The sequence below is a fragment of the Bufo bufo genome, chromosome 5 (genome assembly GCF_905171765.1).
Source record: "Bufo bufo chromosome 5, aBufBuf1.1, whole genome shotgun sequence".
Lineage (NCBI taxonomy): Eukaryota > Metazoa > Chordata > Amphibia > Anura > Bufonidae > Bufo > Bufo bufo.
Window position 1 is genome coordinate 3,096,131 of NC_053393.1, and position 20,987 is coordinate 3,117,117.

Here is a 20,987-nt window from a genome sequence, read left to right on the forward strand (position 1 = left end):
CTATGTGATCACTATTAGATCTTGTACACACGCCTGTATTCACATGTATGTGATCACTATTAGAGCTTGTACACACGCCTGTATTCACATGTATGTGATCACTATTAGAGCTTGTACACATGTCTGTATTCACATGTATGTGATCACTATTAGAGCTTGTACACACGCCTGTATTCACATGTATGTGATCACTATTAGAGCTTGTACACATGTCTGTATTCACATCTATGTGATCACTATTAGAGCTTGTACAGACGTCTGTATTCACATGTATGTGATCACTATTAGAGCTTGTACACACGTCTGTGTTCACATGTATGTGATCACTATTAGAGCTTGTACACACGTCTGTGTTCACATGTATGTGATTTCTGATCACTATTAGAGCTTGTACACACATCTGTATTCACATGTATGTGATCACTATTAGAGCTTGTACACACGCCTGTGTTCACATGTATGTGATCACTATTAGAGCTTGTACACACGCCTGTATTCACATCTATGTGATCACTATTAGATCTTGTACACACGCCTGTATTCACATGTATGTGATCACTATTAGAGCTTGTACACACGCCTGTGTTCACATGTATGTGATCACTATTAGAGCTTGTACACACGCCTGTATTCACATGTATGTGATCACTATTAGAGCTTGTACACACGCCTGTATTCACATCTATGTGATCACTATTAGATCTTGTACACATGTCTGTATTCACATCTATGTGATCACTATTAGATCTTGTACACACGCCTGTATTCACATGTATGTGATCACTATTAGAGCTTGTACACACGCCTGTATTCATATGTATGTGATCACTATTCGAGCTTGTACACACGTCTGTATTCACATGTATGTGATCACTATTAGAGCTTGTACACACGTCTGTATTCACATATTTATGATCACTATTAGAGCTTGTACACACGCCTGTATTCACATGTATGTGATCACTATTAGAGCTTGTACACACGCCTGTATTCACATGTATGTGATCACTATTAGAGCTTGTACACATGTCTGTATTCACATCTATGTGATCACTATTAGATCTTGTACACACGCCTGTATTCACATGTATGTGATCACTATTAGAGCTTGTACACACGCCTGTATTCACATGTATGTGATCACTATTAGAGCTTGTACACATGTCTGTATTCACATGTATGTGATCACTATTAGAGCTTGTACACACGCCTGTATTCACATGTATGTGATCACTATTAGAGCTTGTACACACGCCTGTATTCACATGTATGTGATCACTATTAGAGCTTGTACACACGCCTGTATTCACATGTATGTGATCACTATTAGAGCTTGTACACATGTCTGTATTCACATCTATGTGATCACTATTAGAGCTTGTACAGACGTCTGTATTCACATGTATGTGATCACTATTAGAGCTTGTACACACGTCTGTATTCACATGTATGTGATCACTATTAGAGCTTGTACACACGCCTGTATTCACATGTATGTGATCACTATTAGAGCTTGTACACACGTCTGTATTCACATGTATGTGATCACTATTAGAGCTTGTACACGCCTGTATTCACATGTATGTGATCACTATTAGAGCTTGTACACACGTCTGTATTCAGATGTATGTGATCACTATTAGAGCTTGTACACACGCCTGTATTCACATGTATGTGATCACTATTAGAGCTTGTACACATGTCTGTATTCACATGTATGTGATCACTATTAGAGCTTGTACACACGCCTGTTTTCACATGTATGTGATCACTATTAGAGCTTGTACACATGTCTGTATTCACATCTATGTGATCACTATTAGATCTTGTACAGACGTCTGTATTCACATGTATGTGATCACTATTAGAGCTTGTACACACGTCTGTGTTCACATGTATGTGATCACTATTAGAGCTTGTACACACGTCTGTGTTCACATGTATGTGATTTGTGATCACTATTAGAGCTTGTACACACGTCTGTATTCACATGTATGTGATCACTATTAGAGCTTGTACACACGCCTGTATTCACATATTTATGATCACTATTAGAGCTTGTACACACGCCTGTGTTCACATGTATGTGATCACTATTAGAGCTTGTACACACGCCTGTGTTCACATGTATGTGATCACTATTAGAGCTTGTACACACGCCTGTATTCACATCTATGTGATCACTATTAGATCTTGTACACACGCCTGTATTCACATGTATGTGATCACTATTAGAGCTTGTACACATGTCTGTGTTCACATGTATGTGATCACTATTAGAGCTTGTACACACGCCTGTGTTCACATGTATGTGATCACTATTAGAGCTTGTACACACGCCTGTGTTCACATGTATGTGATCACTATTAGAGCTTGTACACACGCCTGTATTCACATGTATGTGATCACTATTAGAGCTTGTACACACGCCTGTATTCACATCTATGTGATCACTATTAGATCTTGTACACATGTCTGTATTCACATCTATGTGATCACTATTAGATCTTGTACACATGTCTGTATTCACATCTATGTGATCACTATTAGATCTTGTACACATGTCTGTATTCACATCTATGTGATCACTATTAGATCTTGTACACATGTCTGTATTCACATCTATGTGATCACTATTAGATCTTGTACACACGTCTGTATTCACATGTATGTGATCACTATTAGAGCTTGTACACACGTCTGTATTCACATATTTATGATCACTATTAGAGCTTGTACACACGCCTGTATTCACATGTATGTGATCACTATTAGAGCTTGTACACACGTCTGTATTCACATCTATGTGATCACTATTAGAGCTTGTACACACGCCTGTATTCACATCTATGTGATCACTATTAGAGCTTGTACAGACGTCTGTATTCACATGTATGTGATCACTATTAGAGCTTGTACACACGCCTGTATTCACATGTATGTGATCACTATTAGAGCTTGTACACACGCCTGTGTTCACATGTATGTGATCACTATTAGAGCTTGTACACACGTCTGTGTTCACATCTATGTGATCACTATTAGATCTTGTACACACGCCTGTATTCACATGTATGTGATCACTATTAGAGCTTGTACAGACGTCTGTATTCACATGTATGTGATCACTATTAGAGCTTGTACACACGTCTGTATTCACATGTATGTGATCACTATTAGAGCTTGTACAGACGTCTGTATTCACATGTATGTGATCACTATTAGAGCTTGTACACACGCCTGTATTCACATGTATGTGATCACTATTAGAGCTTGTACACACGTCTGTATTCACATGTATGTGATCACTATTAGAGCTTGTACAGACGTCTGTATTCACATGTATGTGATCACTATTAGAGCTTGTACACATGTCTGTATTCACATGTATGTGATCACTATTAGAGCTTGTACAGACGTCTGTATTCACATGTATGTGATCACTATTAGAGCTTGTACACACGCCTGTATTCACATGTATGTGATCACTATTAGAGCTTGTACACACGCCTGTATTCACATGTATGTGATCACTATTATAGCTTGTACACACGTCTGTATTCACATGTATGTGATCACTATTAGAGCTTGTACAGACGTCTGTATTCACATGTATGTGATCACTATTAGAGCTTGTACAGACGTCTGTATTCACATGTATGTGATCACTATTAGAGCTTGTGCACACGTCTGTATTCACATGTATGTGATCACTATTAGAGCTTGTACACATGTCTGTATTCACATGTATGTGATCACTATTAGAGCTTGTACAGACGTCTGTATTCACATGTATGTGATCACTATTAGAGCTTGTACACACGCCTGTATTCACATGTATGTGATCACTATTAGAGCTTGTACACACGCCTGTATTCACATGTATGTGATCACTATTATAGCTTGTACACACGTCTGTATTCACATGTATGTGATCACTATTAGAGCTTGTACAGACGTCTGTATTCACATGTATGTGATCACTATTAGAGCTTGTACAGACGTCTGTATTCACATGTATGTGATCACTATTAGAGCTTGTGCACACGTCTGTATTCACATGTATGTGATCACTATTAGAGCTTGTGCACACGCCTGTATTCACATGTATGTGTGATTAGTATAATAGTTATTATATATATGTATTTGAATACAATCATGTAAACGTAGACACGTCTTGCGCGGTGGATGTTACGTTCTGCTGGCGGTCGGTGATGCAGAGTCTTGCGGTAGAGATGATGTGACCTCTTCTCCTCAGTGTCTCTGCTCCTGACTCTGGTGCTGCAGAATTTCCTGGCCGGTGTCATCACTACAGCGACCTTCACCCTAATGATGCTCTGCACTCGTCAATGTCACAAGAGAGTCCAGGTAACATCTCTGAACCGGGAGGTGTGAGAGAGGCTCAACACATTAGCGGTAGGGTTACCCCGGTATACCGCAGCCTAGAGGTAGTGTGACCCCGGTATACCGCAGCCTAGATGTAGGGTTACCCCAGTATACCGCAGCCTAGATGTAGGGTTACCCCAGTATACCGCAGCCTAGATGTAGGGTTACCCCAGTATACCGCAGCCTAGATGTAGGGTTACCCCAGTATACCGCAGCTTACAGTATTAGATGTAGAGTTACCCCAGTATACCGCAACTTAGATGTAGGGTTACCCCAGTATACCGCAGCCTAGAGGCAGTGTTACCCCAGTATACCGCAGCTTAGATGTAGGGTTACCCCAGTATACCGCAGCCTAGAGGCAGTGTTACCCCGGTATACTGCAGCCTAGAGGTAGTGTTAACCCAGTATACCGCAGCCTAGAGGCAGTGTTACCCCGGTATACCGCAGCCTAGAGGTAGTGTTACCCCAGTATACCGCAGCTTACCATATTAGATGTAAGGTTACCCCATTATACCGCAGCTTACCGTATTAGATGTAGAGTTACCCCATTATACCGCAGCCTAGAGGTAGTGTTACCCCAGTATACCGCAGCTTACCGTATTAGACGTAGGGTTACCCCATTATACCGCAGCTTACCGTATTAGATGTAGAGTTACCCCATTATACCGCAGCCTAGAGGTAGTGTTACCCCAGTATACCGCAGCTTACCGTATTAGACGTAGGGTTACCCCAGTATACTGCAGCTTACCATATTAGACGTAGGGTTACCCCATTATATCGCAGCTTACCATATTAGACGTAGGGTTACCCCATTATATCGCAGCTTACCATATTAGACGTAGGGTTACCCCAGTATACTGCAGCTTACCGTATTAGATGTAGGGTTACCCCATTATACAGCAGCTTACTGTATTAGATGTAGAGTTACCCCAGTATACCGCAGCCTAGATGTAGGGTTACCCCGGTATACCGCAGCTTACCATATTAGACGTAGGGTTACCCCAGTATACTGCAGCTTACCATATTAGACGTAGGGTTACCCCATTATATCGCAGCTTACCATATTAGACGTAGGGTTACCCCAGTATACTGCAGCTTACCGTATTAGATGTAGGGTTACCCCATTATACAGCAGCTTACTGTATTAGATGTAGGGTTACCCCAGTATACCGCAGCCTAGAGGCAGTGTTACCCCGGTATACTGCAGCCTAGAGGTAGTGTTAACCCAGTATACCGCAGCCTAGAGGTAGTGTTACCCCAGTATACCGCAGCTTACCATATTAGATGTAAGGTTACCCCATTATACCGCAGCTTACCGTATTAGATGTAGAGTTACCCCATTATACCGCAGCCTAGAGGTAGTGTTACCCCAGTATACCGCAGCTTACCATATTAGACGTAGGGTTACCCCAGTATACTGCAGCTTACCATATTAGACGTAGGGTTACCCCATTATATCGCAGCTTACCATATTAGACGTAGGGTTACCCCAGTATACTGCAGCTTACCGTATTAGATGTAGGGTTACCCCATTATACAGCAGCTTACTGTATTAGATGTAGAGTTACCCCAGTATACCGCAGCCTAGATGTAGGGTTACCCCGGTATACCGCAGCTTACCATATTAGACGTAGGGTTACCCCAGTATACTGCAGCTTACCATATTAGACGTAGGGTTACCCCATTATACAGCAGCTTACTGAATTAGATGTAGAGTTACCCCAGTATACCGCAGCCTAGATGTAGGGTTACCCCGGTATACCGCAGCCTAGAGGTAGGGTTACCCCATTATACCGCAGCTTACCATATTAGACGTAGGGTTACCCCATTATATCGCAGCTTACCGTATTAGACGTAGTGTTACCCCAGTATACTGCAGCTTACCGTATTAGACGTAGGGTTACCCCATTATACCGCAGCTTACCATATTAGACGTAGGGTTACCCCGTTATACCGCAGCTTACCATATTAGACGTAGGGTTACCCCATTATATCGCAGCTTACCATATTAGACGTAGGGTTACCCCATTATATCGCAGCTTACCATATTAGACGTAGGGTTACCCCGTTATACCGCAGCTTACCATATTAGACGTAGGGTTACCCCATTATATCGCAGCTTACCATATTAGACGTAGGGTTACCCCATTATATCGCAGCTTACCGTATTAGACGTAGGGTTACCCCATTATATCGCAGCTTACCATATTAGACGTAGGGTTACCCCATTATATCGCAGCTTACCGTATTAGACGTAGGGTTACCCCATTATATCGCAGCTTACCATATTAGACGTAGGGTTACCCCATTATATCGCAGCTTACCGTATTAGACGTAGGGTTACCCCATTATATCGCAGCTTACCATATTAGACGTAGGGTTACCCCAGTATACTGCAGCTTACCGTATTAGACGTAGGGTTACCCCATTATACCGCAGCTTACCATATTAGACGTAGGGTTACCCCAGTATACTGAAGCTTACCGTATTAGACGTAGTGTTACCCCATTATATCGCAGCTTACCGTATTAGACGTAGGGTTACCCCATTATATCGCAGCTTACCATATTAGACGTAGGGTTACCCCAGTATACTGCAGCTTACCATATTAGACGTAGGGTTACCCCATTATACCGCAGCTTACCATATTAGACGTAGGGTTACCCCATTATACCGCAGCTTACCATATTAGACGTAGGGTTACCCCAGTATACTGCAGCTTACCATATTAGACGTAGGGTTACCCCAGTATACCGAAGCTTACCGTATTAGACGTAGTGTTACCCCATTATACTGCAGCTTACCGTATTATGTGTACGGTTACCCCATTATATCGCAGTTTATCATATGAGACGTAGGGTTACCCCATTATACCGCAGCTTACCATATTAGACGTAGGGTTACCCCAGTATACTGCAGCTTACCATATTAGACGTAGGGTTACCCCAGTATACCGAAGCTTACCGTATTAGACGTAGTGTTACCCCATTATACTGCAGCTTACCGTATTATGTGTACGGTTACCCCATTATATCGCAGTTTATCATATGAGACGTAGGGTGACCCCATTTGTCCAGCTTTGTGGTTGCTCATGGTTGTCTCTCCTGCAGGCCAGTCACTACAGTCTTCTGTCATCTCTAGAAGTTCTTGGTAAAGTGGTTTTCAGCGCGGTCTCGGGGCTCCTGGTGGACTCTCTTGGTGTCTCTGCATCCTTCTCCCTGTTTATCGTTCTCTCCTGTCTGCCCCTCCTTCACCTCCAGAGACTTCCATCCACCTTACGGTGAGCAGAGCTGAGCAATCCCTGCCTGATCCACCTCCTGAGAACGACACCATCAGACCTCAGTGCAATACGATGACATCACCATCAGACCTCTAAGCAGCATAATGACATCACCACCAGCCCTCTAAGCAGCATAATGACATCACCATCAGACCTCTAAGCAGCATGGTGACATCACCACCAGCCCTCTAAGCAGCATGGTGACATCACCACCAGCCCTCTAAGCAGCATGGTGACATCACCATCAGACCTCTAAGCAGCATGGTGACATCACCACCAGCTCTCTAAGCAGCATGGTGACATCACCACCAGACCTCCAAGCAGCATGGTGACATCACCACCAGCCCTCTAAGCAGCATGGTGACATCACCACCAGCCCTCTAAGCAGCATGGTGACATCACCATCAGACCTCTAAGCAGCATGGTGACATCACCACCAGCTCTCTAAGCAGCATGGTGACATCACCATCAGACCTCTAAGCAGCATGGTGACATCACCACCAGCCCTCTAAGCAGCATGATGACATCACCACCAGCCCTCTAAGCAGCATGGTGACATCACCATCAGACCTCTAAGCAGCATGGTGACATCACCATCAGACCTCTAAGCAGCATGGTGACATCACCACCAGCCCTCTAAGCAGCATGGTGACATCACAAGCAGCATGATGACATCACCACCAGCCCTCCAAGCAGCATGATGACATCACCATCAGACCTCCAAGCAGCATGATGACATCACCACCAGCCCTCCAAGCAGCATGATGACATCACCATCAGACCTCCAAGCAGCATGATGACATCACCACCAGCCCTCCAAGCAGCATGATGACATCACCATCAGACCTCCAAGCAGCATGATGACATCACCACCAGCCCTCTAAGCAGCATGGTGACATCACCACCAGCCCTCTAAGCAGCATGATGACATCACCACCAGCCCTCCAAGCAGCATGATGACATCACCATCAGACCTCTAAGCAGCATGATGACATCACCATTCAGATAGAATAAAAGAAAATGTCAAAAGTGCATAAACTATAAAAGGTAACGTAGACTGGTTCAGGCAAAACGTCTCGGAGGTGTGATGCCAAGAGTGAAGCAGCGTCCTGGTGCTGGTGATGTCGGCTGAGACCAGAGCCTCATCTAATAAGATACAAATGTGAAATAAAGAATCTAATAAAACTTATAAAGATGGTGTTAAAGGATGATGGGTGTTACAGCGGGAGATTATATAGAGGATGATGGGTGTTACAGCGGGAGGTTATATAGAGGATGATGGGTGTTACAGCGGGAGGTTATATAGAGGATGATGGGTGTTACAGCGGGAGGTTATATAGAGGATGATGGGTGTTACAGCGGGAGGTTATATAGAGGATGATGGGTGTTACAGCGGGAGGTTATATAGAGGATGATGGGTGTTACAGCGGGAGGTTATATAGAGGATGATGGGTGTTACAGCAGGAGGTTATATAGAGGATGATGGGTGTTACAGCGGGAGGTTATATAGAGGATGATGGGTGTTACAGCGGGAGGTTATATAGAGGATGATGGGTGTTATAGGAGGAGGTTATATAGAGGATGATGGGTGTTATAGGAGGCGGTTATATAGAGGATGATGGGTGTTACAGCGGGAGGTTATATAGAGGATGATGGGTGTTACAGCGGGAGGTTATATAGAGGATGATGGGTGTTACAGCGGGAGGTTATATAGAGGATGATGGGTATTATAGGAGGATGTTATATAGAGGATGATGGGTGTTACAGCGGGAGGTTATATAGAGGATGATGGGTGTTACAGCGGGAGGTTATATAGAGGATGATGGGTGTTATAGGAGGAGGTTATATAGAGGATGATGGGTGTTACAGCGGGAGGTTATATAGAGGATGATGGGTGTTATAGGAGGAGGTTATATAGAGGATGATGGGTGTTACAGCGGGAGGTTATATAGAGGATGATGGGTATTATAGGAGGATGTTATATAGAGGATGATGGGTATTATAGGAGGTGGTTATATAGAGGATGATGGGTGTTATAGGAGGAGGTTATATAGAGGATGATGGGTGTTACAGCGGGAGGTTATATAGAGGATGATGGGTGTTATAGGAGGATGTTATATAGAGGATGATGGGTGTTATAGGAGGCGGTTATATAGAGGATGATGGGTATTATAGGAGGATGTTATATAGAGGATGATGGGTGTTATAGGAGGAGGTTATATAGAGGATGATGGGTGTTATAGGAGGCGGTTATATAGAGGATGATGGGTATTATAGAAGGAGGTTATATAGAGGATGATGGGTGTTATAGGAGATTATATAGAGGATGATGGGTGTTATAGGAGGAGGTTATATAGAGGATGATGGGGGTTATAGGAGGAGGTTATATAGAGGATGATGGGTATTATAGGAGGATGTTATACAGAGGATGATGGGTATTATAGGAGATTATATAGAGGATGATGGGTGTTATAGGAGGAGGTTATATAGAGGATGATGGGTGTTACAGCAGGAGGTTATATAGAGGATGATGGGTATTATAGGAGGATGTTATACAGAGGATGATGGGTGTTATAGGAGGAGATTATATAGAGGATGATGGGTGTTATAGGAGGAGGTTATATAGAGGATGATGGGTGTTATAGGAGGCGGTTATACAGAGGATGATGGGTGTTATAGGAGGAGGTTATATAGAGGATGATGGGTGTTATAGGAGGCGGTTATACAGAGGATGATGGGTGTTATAGGAGGAGATTATATACAGGATGATGGGTGTTATAGGAGGAGGTTATATAGAGGATGATGGGTGTTATAGGAGGATGTTATACAGAGGATGATGGTTTTTATGGGAGGAGGTTATATAAAGGATGATGGGTGTTATAGCAGAAGGTTACATAGAGGATGATGGGTATTACAGGAGGAGATTATATAGAGGATGCTGGGGGAGTAGTAGGAGGGGTGGTTAGAGGATGCTGGGGGAGTAGTAGGAGGGGTGGTTAGAGGATGCTGGGGGAGTAGTAGGAGGGGTGGTTAGAGGATGCTGGGGGAGTAGTAGGAGGGGTGGTTAGAGGATGCTGGGGGAGTAGTAGGAGGGCCGGCTCTGGATCTTCTCCCTGCAGCTGACGTCTCGCTTCTTTCTCCATCATGTTCGCCTTTTATTCCCTCCTGGTTTACATCATCTCCACCTTCTTCAGGAGACCTGCAGTTGCCGGACGGAAGGAGGACCCCCCTCAGGTAGAGACACTGGGGTCTTCTCCATCTGCAGGAGGCAGAAATGGCTGCGGCCCTGGTGCAGTGTGGGGGATAGCCTGGATGAGGGGAGCCATCCATCAGCTCAGCAGCCCCCAGGCCAGGGAGGATGGGGGTGATACATTGTGTGTGATAAAGAGATGTGAGCTCCTGGGGCCAGGGATGATGGGGGTGATACATTGTGTGAGATATAGAGATGTGAGCTCCTGGGGTCAGGGATGATGGGGGTGATACATTGTGTGTGATATAGAGATGTGAGCTCCTGGGGCCAGGGATGATGGGGGTGATACATTGTGTGAGATATAGAGATGTGAGCTCCTGGAGTCAGGGATGATGGGGGTGATACACTGTGTGTGATATAGAGATGTGAGCTCCTGGGGTCAGGGATGATGGGGGTGATACACTGTGTGTGATATAGAGATGTGAGCTCCTGGGGTCAGGGATGATGGGGGTGATACACTGTGTGTGATATAGAGATGTGAGCTCCTGGGGTCAGGGAGGATGGGGGTGATACACTGTGTGTGATATAGAGATGTGAGCTCCTGGGGTCAGGGATGATGGGGGTGATACACTGTGTGTGATATAGAGATGTGAGCTCCTGGGGTCAGGGATGATGGGGGTGATACACTGTGTGTGATATAGAGATGTGAGCTCCTGGGGTCAGGGATGATGGGGGTGATACATTGTGTGTGATATAGAGATGTGAGCTCCTGGGGTCAGGGATGATGGGGGTGATACACTGTGTGTGATATAGAGATGTGAGCTCCTGGGGTCAGGGATGATGGGGGTGATACATTGTGTGAGATATAGAGATGTGAGCTCCTGGAGTCAGGGATGATGGGGGTGATACACTGTGTGTGATATAGAGATGTGAGCTCCTGAGGTCAGGGATGATGGGGGTGATACACTGTGTGTGATATAGAGATGTCAGCTCCTGGGGTCAGGGATGATGGGGGTGATACACTGTGTGTGATATAGAGATGTGAGCTCCTGGGGTCAGGGATGATGGGGGTGATACACTGTGTGTGATATAGAGATGTGAGCTCCTGGGGTCAGGGATGATGGGGGTGATACACTGTGTGTGATATAGAGATGTGAGCTCCTGGGGTCAGGGAGGATGGGGGTGATACACTGTGTGTGATATAGAGATGTGAGCTCCTGGGGTCAGGGATGATGGGGGTGATACACTGTGTGTGATATAGAGATGTGAGCTCCTGGGGTCAGGGATGATGGGGGTGATACACTGTGTGTGATATAGAGATGTGAGCTCCTGGGGTCAGGGATGATGGGGGTGATACACTGTGTGTGATATAGAGATGTGAGCTCCTGGGGTCAGGGATGATGGGGGTGATACACTGTGTGTGATATAGAGATGTGAGCTCCTGGGGTCAGGGATGATGGGGGTGATACACTGTGTGTGATATAGAGATGTGAGCTCCTGGGGTCAGGGATGATGGGGGTGATACACTGTGTGTGATATAGAGATGTGAGCTCCTGGGGTCAGGGATGATGGGGGTGATACACTGTGTGTGATATAGAGATGTGAGCTCCTGGGGTCAGGGATGATGGGGGTGATACACTGTGTGTGATATAGAGATGTCAGCTCCTGGGGTCAGGGATGATGGGGGTGATACACTGTGTGTGATATAGAGACATGTGAGCTCCTGGGGTCAGGGATGATGGGGGTGATACACTGTGTGTGATATAGAGATGTGAGCTCCTGGGGTCAGGGATGATGGGGGTGATACACTGTGTGTGATATAGAGATGTGAGCTCCTGGGGTCAGGGATGATGGGGGTGATACACTGTGTGTGATATAGAGATGTGAGCTCCTGGGGTCGGGGATGATGGGGGTGATACACTGTGTGTGATATAGAGATGTGAGCTCCTGGGGTCGGGGATGATGGGGGTGATACACTGTGTGTGATATAGAGATGTGAGCTCCTGGGGTCAGGGATGATGGGGGTGATACACTGTGTGTGATATAGAGATGTGAGCTCCTGGGGTCAGGGATGATGGGGGTGATACACTGTGTGTGATATAGAGATGTCAGCTCCTGGGGTCAGGGATGATGGGGGTGATACACTGTGTGTGATATAGAGATGTGAGCTCCTGGGGTCAGGGATGATGGGGGTGATACACTGTGTGTGATATAGAGATGTCAGCTCCTGGGGTCAGGGATGATGGGGGTGATACACTGTGTGTGATATAGAGATGTGAGCTCCTGGGGTCAGGGATGATGAGGGTGATACACTGTGTGTGATATAGAGATGTGAGCTCCTGGGGTCAGGGATGATGGGGGTGATACACTGTGTGTGATATAGAGATGTGAGCTCCTGGGGTCAGGGATGATGGGGGTGATACACTGTGTGTGATATAGAGATGTGAGCTCCTGGGGTCAGGGATGATGGGGGTTATACACTGTGTGTGATATAGAGATGTCAGCTCCTGGGGCCAGGGATGATGGGGGTGATACACTGTGTGTGATATAGAGATGTGAGCTCCAGGGGTCAGGGATGATGGGGGTGATACACTGTGTGTGATATAGAGATGTGAGCTCCTGGGGTCAGGGATGATGGGGGTGATACACTGTGTGTGATATAGAGATGTGAGCTCCTGGGGTCAGGGATGATGGGGGTGATACACTGTGTGTGATATAGAGATGTGAGCTCCTGGGGTCAGGGATGATGGGGGTGATACACTGTGTGTGATATAGGGATGTGAGCTCCTGGGGTCAGGGATGATGGGGGTGATACACTGTGTGTGATATAGAGATGTGAGCTCCTGGAGTCAGGGATGATGGGGGTGATACACTGTGTGTGATCCAGAGATGTGAGCTCCTGGGGTCAGGGATGATGGGGGTGATACACTGTGTGTGATATAGAGAGATGTGAGCTCCTGGGGTCAGGGATGATGGGGGTGATACACTGTGTGTGATATAGAGATGTGAGCTCCTGGGGTCAGGGATGATGGGGGTGATACACTGTGTGTGATATAGAGATGTCAGCTCCTGGGGTCAGGGATGATGGGGGTGATACACTGTGTGTGATATAGAGATGTCAGCTCCTGGGGTCAGGGATGATGGGGGTGATACACTGTGTGTGATATAGAGATGTGAGCTCCTGGGGTCAGGGATGATGGGGGTGATACACTGTGTGTGATATAGAGATGTCAGCTCCTGGGGTCAGGGATGATGGGGGTGATACACTGTGTGTGATATAGAGATGTCAGCTCCTGGGGTCAGGGATGATGGGGGTGATACACTGTGTGTGATATAGAGATGTCAGCTCCTGGGGTCAGGGAGGATGGGGGTGATACATTGTGTGTGATATAGAGATGTGAGCTCCTGGGGTCAGGGATGATGGGGGTGATACACTGTGTGTGATATAGAGATGTGAGCTCCTGGGGTCAGGGATGATGGGGGTGATACACTGTGTGTGATATAGAGATGTCAGCTCCTGGGGTCAGGGAGGATGGGGGTGATACACTGTGTGTGATATAGAGATGTCAGCTCCTGGGGTCAGGGAGGATGGGGGTGATACATTGTGTGTGATATAGAGATGTGAGCTCCTGGGGTCAGGGATGATGGGGGTGATACACTGTGTGTGATATAGAGATGTGAGCTCCTGGGGTCAGGGATGATGGGGGTGATACACTGTGTGTGATATAGAGATGTGAGCTCCTGGGGTCAGGGATGATGGGGGTGATACACTGTGTGTGATATAGAGATGTGAGCTCCAGGGGTCAGGGATGATGGGGGTGATACACTGTGTGTGATATAGAGATGTGAGCTCCTGGAGTCAGGGATGATGGGGGTGATACACTGTGTGTGATATAGAGATGTGAGCTCCTGGGGTCAGGGATGATGGGGGTGATACACTGTGTGTGATATAGAGATGTGAGCTCCTGGGGTCAGGGATGATGGGGGTGATACACTGTGTGTGATCTAGAGATGTGAGCTCCTGGGGTCAGGGATGATGGGGGTGATACACTGTGTGTGATATAGAGATGTGAGCTCCTGGGGTCAGGGATGATGGGGGTGATACACTGTGTGTGATATAGAGATGTGAGCTCCTGGGGTCAGGGATGATGGGGGTGATACACTGTGTGTGATATAGAGATGTGAGCTCCTGGGGTCAGGGATGATGGGGGTGATACACTGTGTGTGATATAGAGATGTGAGCTCCTGGGGTCAGGGATGATGGGGGTGATACACTGTGTGTGATATAGAGATGTGAGCTCCTGGGGTCAGGGAGGATGGGGGTGATACACTGTGTGTGATATAGAGATGTGAGCTCCTGGGGTCAGGGATGATGGGGGTGATACACTGTGTGTGATATAGAGATGTCAGCTCCTGGGGTCAGGGATGATGGGGGTGATACACTGTGTGTGATATAGAGATGTCAGCTCCTGGGGTCAGGGATGATGGGGGTTATACACTGTGTGTGATATAGAAATGTGAGCTCCTGGGGTCAGGGATGATGGGGGTGATACACTGTGTGTGATATAGAGATGTGAGCTCCTGGGGTCAGGGAGGATGGGGGTGATACACTGTGTGTGATATAGAGATGTGAGCTCCTGGGGTCAGGGATAATGGGGGTGATACACTGTGTGTGATATAGAGATGTCAGCTCCTGGGGTCAGGGATGATGGGGGTGATACACTGTGTGTGATATAGAGATGTCAGCTCCTGGGGTCAGGGATGATGGGGGTGATACACTGTGTGTGATATAGAGATGTCAGCTCCTGGGGTCAGGGATGATGGGGGTGATACACTGTGTGTGATAGAGTGATTGCTCCTGGGGTCAGGGAGGATGGGGGTGATACACTGTGTGTGATATAGAGATGTGAGCTCCTGGGGTCAGGGATGATGGGGGTGATACACTGTGTGTGATATAGAGATGTGAGCTCCTGGGGTCAGGGATGATGGGGGTGATACACTGTGTGTGATATAGAGATGTGAGCTCCTGGGGTCAGGGATGATGGGGGTGATACACTGTGTGTGATATAGAGATGTGAGCTCCTGGGGTCAGGGATGATGGGGGTGATACACTGTGTGTGATATAGAGATGTGAGCTCCTGGGGTCAGGGATGATGGGGGTGATACACTGTGTGTGATATAGAGATGTGAGCTCCTGGGGTCAGGGATGATGGGGGTGATACACTGTGTGTGATATAGAGATGTGAGCTCCTGGGGTCAGGGATGATGGGGGTGATACACTGTGTGTGATATAGAGATGTGAGCTCCTGGGGTCAGGGATGATGGGGGTGATACACTGTGTGTGATATAGAGATGTGAGCTCCTGGGGTCAGGGATGATGGGGGTGATACACTGTGTGTGATATAGAGATGTGAGCTCCTGGGGTCAGGGATGATGGGGGTGATACACTGTGTGTGATATAGAGATGTGAGCTCCTGGGGTCAGGGATGATGGAGGTGATACACTGTGTGTGATATAGAGATGTGAGCTCCTGGGGTCAGGGATGATGGAGGTGATACACTGTGTGTGATATAGAGATGTGAGCTCCTGGGGTCAGGGATGATGGGGGTGATACACTGTGTGTGATATAGAGATGTGAGCTCCTGGGGTCAGGGATGATGGGGGTGATACACTGTGTGTGATATAGAGATGTGAGCTCCTGGGGTCAGGGATGATGGGGGTGATACACTGTGTGTGATATAGAGATGTGAGCTCCTGGGGTCAGGGATGATGGGGGTTATACACTGTGTGTGATATAGAGATGTGAGCTCCTGGGGTCAGGGATGATGAGGGTGATACACTGTGTGTGATATAGAGATGTGAGCTCCTGGGGTCAGGGATGATGGGGGTGATACACTGTGTGTGATATAGAGATGTGAGCTCCTGGGGTCAGGGATGATGGGGGTGATACACTGTGATATAGAGATGTGAGCTCCTGGGGTCAGGGATGATGGGGGTGATACACTGTGTGTGATATAGAGATGTGAGCTCCTGGGGTCAGGGATGATGGGGGTGATACACTGTGTGTGATATAGAGATGTGAGCTCCTGGGGTCAGGGATGATGGGGGTGATACACTGTGTGTGATATAGAGATGTGAGCTCCTGGGGTCAGGGATGATGGGGGTGATACACTGTGTGTGATATAGAGATGTGAGCTCCTGGGGTCAGGGATGATGGGGGTGATACACTGTGTGTGATATAGAGATGTGAGCTCCTGGGGTCAGGGATGATGGGGGTTATACACTGTGTGTGATATAGAGATGTCAGCTCCTGGGGTCAGGGATGATGGGGGTGATACACTGTGTGTGATATAGAGATGTGAGCTCCTGGGGTCAGGGATGATGGGGGTGATACACTGTGCGTGATATAGAGATGTGAGCTCCTGGGGTCAGGGATGATGGGGGTGATACACTGTGTGTGATATAGAGATGTGAGCTCCTGGGGTCAGGGATGATGGGGGTGATACACTGTGTGTGATATAGAGATGTCAGCTCCTGGGGTCAGGGATGATGGGGGTGATACACTGTGTGTGATATAGAGACATGTGAGCTCCTGGGGTCAGGGATGATGGGGGTGATACACTGTGTGTGATATAGAGATGTGAGCTCCTGGGGTCAGGGATGATGGGGGTGATACACTGTGTGTGATATAGAGATGTGAGCTCCTGGGGTCAGGGATGATGGGGGTGATACACTGTGTGTGATATAGAGATGTGAGCTCCTGGGGTCGGGGATGATGGGGGTGATACACTGTGTGTGATATAGAGATGTGAGCTCCTGGGGTCGGGGATGATGGGGGTGATACACTGTGTGTGATATAGAGATGTGAGCTCCTGGGGTCAGGGATGATGGGGGTGATACACTGTGTGTGATATAGAGATGTGAGCTCCTGGGGTCAGGGATGATGGGGGTGATACACTGTGTGTGATATAGAGATGTCAGCTCCTGGGGTCAGGGATGATGGGGGTGATACACTGTGTGTGATATAGAGATGTGAGCTCCTGGGGTCAGGGATGATGGGGGTGATACACTGTGTGTGATATAGAGATGTCAGCTCCTGGGGTCAGGGATGATGGGGGTGATACACTGTGTGTGATATAGAGATGTGAGCTCCTGGGGTCAGGGATGATGAGGGTGATACACTGTGTGTGATATAGAGATGTGAGCTCCTGGGGTCAGGGATGATGGGGGTGATACACTGTGTGTGATATAGAGATGTGAGCTCCTGGGGTCAGGGATGATGGGGGTGATACACTGTGTGTGATATAGAGATGTGAGCTCCTGGGGTCAGGGATGATGGGGGTTATACACTGTGTGTGATATAGAGATGTCAGCTCCTGGGGCCAGGGATGATGGGGGTGATACACTGTGTGTGATATAGAGATGTGAGCTCCAGGGGTCAGGGATGATGGGGGTGATACACTGTGTGTGATATAGAGATGTGAGCTCCTGGGGTCAGGGATGATGGGGGTGATACACTGTGTGTGATATAGAGATGTGAGCTCCTGGGGTCAGGGATGATGGGGGTGATACACTGTGTGTGATATAGAGATGTGAGCTCCTGGGGTCAGGGATGATGGGGGTGATACACTGTGTGTGATATAGGGATGTGAGCTCCTGGGGTCAGGGATGATGGGGGTGATACACTGTGTGTGATATAGAGATGTGAGCTCCTGGAGTCAGGGATGATGGGGGTGATACACTGTGTGTGATCCAGAGATGTGAGCTCCTGGGGTCAGGGATGATGGGGGTGATACACTGTGTGTGATATAGAGAGATGTGAGCTCCTGGGGTCAGGGATGATGGGGGTGATACACTGTGTGTGATATAGAGATGTGAGCTCCTGGGGTCAGGGATGATGGGGGTGATACACTGTGTGTGATATAGAGATGTCAGCTCCTGGGGTCAGGGATGATGGGGGTGATACACTGTGTGTGATATAGAGATGTCAGCTCCTGGGGTCAGGGATGATGGGGGTGATACACTGTGTGTGATATAGAGATGTCAGCTCCTGGGGTCAGGGATGATGGGGGTGATACACTGTGTGTGATATAGAGATGTCAGCTCCTGGGGTCAGGGAGGATGGGGGTGATACATTGTGTGTGATATAGAGATGTGAGCTCCTGGGGTCAGGGATGATGGGGGTGATACACTGTGTGTGATATAGAGATGTGAGCTCCTGGGGTCAGGGATGATGGGGGTGATACACTGTGTGTGATATAGAGATGTGAGCTCCAGGGGTCAGGGATGATGGGGGTGATACACTGTGTGTGATATAGAGATGTGAGCTCCTGGGGTCAGGGATGATGGGGGTGATACACTGTGTGTGATATAGAGATGTGAGCTCCTGGGGTCAGGGATGATGGGGGTGATACACTGTGTGTGATATAGAGATGTCAGCTCCTGGGGTCAGGGATGATGGGGGTGATACACTGTGTGTGATATAGAGATGTCAGCTCCTGGGGTCAGGGATGATGGGGGTGATACACTGTGTGTGATATAGAGATGTGAGCTCCTGGGGTCAGGGATGATGGGGGTGATACACTGTGTGTGATATAGAGATGTCAGCTCCTGGGGTCAGGGATGATGGGGGTGATACACTGTGTGTGATATAGAGATGTCAGCTCCTGGGGTCAGGGATGATGGGGGTGATACACTGTGTGTGATATAGAGATGTCAGCTCCTGGGGTCAGGGATGATGGGGGTGATACACTGTGTGTGATATAGAGATGTCAGCTCCTGGGGTCAGGGAGGATGGGGGTGATACATTGTGTGTGATATAGAGATGTGAGCTCCTGGGGTCAGGGATGATGGGGGTGATACACTGTGTGTGATATAGAGATGTGAGCTCCTGGGGTCAGGGATGATGGGGGTGATACACTGTGTGTGATATAGAGATGTGAGCTCCAGGGGTCAGGGATGATGGGGGTGATACACTGTGTGTGATATAGAGATGTGAGCTCCTGGGGTCAGGGATGATGGGGGTGATACACTGTGTGTGATATAGAGATGTGAGCTCCTGGGGTCAGGGATGATGGGGGTGATACACTGTGTGTGATCTAGAGATGTGAGCTCCTGGGGTCAGGGATGATGGGGGTGATACACTGTGTGTGATATAGAGATGTGAGCTCCTGGGGTCAGGGATGATGGGGGTGATACACTGTGTGTGATATAGAGATGTGAGCTCCTGGGGTCAGGGATGATGGGGGTGATACACTGTGTGTGATATAGAGATGTGAGCTCCTGGGGTCAGGGATGATGGGGGTTATACACTGTGTGTGATATAGAGATGTCAGCTCCTGGGGCCAGGGATGATGGGGGTGATACACTGTGTGTGATATAGAGATGTGAGCTCCAGGGGTCAGGGATGATGGGGGTGATACACTGTGTGTGATATAGAGATGTGAGCTCCTGGGGTCAGGGATGATGGGGGTGATACACTGTGTGTGATATAGAGATGTGAGCTCCTGGGGTCAGGGATGATGGGGGTGATACACTGTGTGTGATATAGAGATGTGAGCTCCTGGGGTCAGGGAGGATGGGGGTGATACACTGTGTGTGATATAGAGATGTGAGCTCCTGGGGTCAGGGATGATGGGGGTGATACACTGTGTGTGATATAGAGATGTCAGCTCCTGGGGTCAGGGATGATGGGGGTGATACACTGTGTGTGATATAGAGATGTCAGCTCCTGGGGTCAGGGATGATGGGGGTTATACACTGTGTGTGATATAGAAATGTGAGCTCCTGGGGTCAGGGATGATGGGGGTGATACACTGTGTGTGATATAGAGATGTGAGCTCCTGGGGTCAGGGAGGATGGGTGTGATACACTGTGTGTGATATAGAGATGTGAGCTCCTGGGGTCAGGGATAATGGGGGTGATACACTGTGTGTGATATAGAGATGTCAGCTCCTGGGGTCAGGGATGATGGGGGTGATACACTGTGTGTGATATAGAGATGTCAGCTCCTGGGGTCAGGGATGATGGGGGTGATACACTGTGTGTGATATAGAGATGTCAGCTCCTGGGGTCAGGGATGATGGGGGTGATACACTGTGTGTGATATAGAGATGTGAGCTCCTGGGGTCA

General features: G+C 47.6%; 2 protein-coding genes across 3 annotated transcripts in view; both read left to right on the top strand.

Moving 5' to 3' along the window:
* Nucleotides 1-7,711, top strand: part of MFSD3 (major facilitator superfamily domain containing 3) — a 78,430-nt gene extending 70,719 nt beyond the window's left edge. The window contains 2 exon segments of the mRNA XM_040432988.1: nucleotides 4,259-4,368; nucleotides 7,497-7,711. Of these exon segments, the coding sequence (XP_040288922.1) occupies nucleotides 4,259-4,368; nucleotides 7,497-7,670 (284 nt within the window). The 3' untranslated portion in view covers nucleotides 7,671-7,711.
* Nucleotides 7,712-10,766: 3,055 nt separating this feature from the next.
* The window catches only part of KIFC2 (kinesin family member C2), a 124,772-nt gene continuing 114,551 nt past the window's right edge, over nucleotides 10,767-20,987 (top strand). For both annotated transcript variants that reach the window (XM_040433195.1, XM_040433196.1), the window contains exon 1: nucleotides 10,767-10,900. In XM_040433195.1, the coding sequence (XP_040289129.1) occupies nucleotides 10,811-10,900 (90 nt within the window). In that variant the 5' untranslated portion in view covers nucleotides 10,767-10,810. The remainder of the gene's footprint in view (nucleotides 10,901-20,987) is intronic.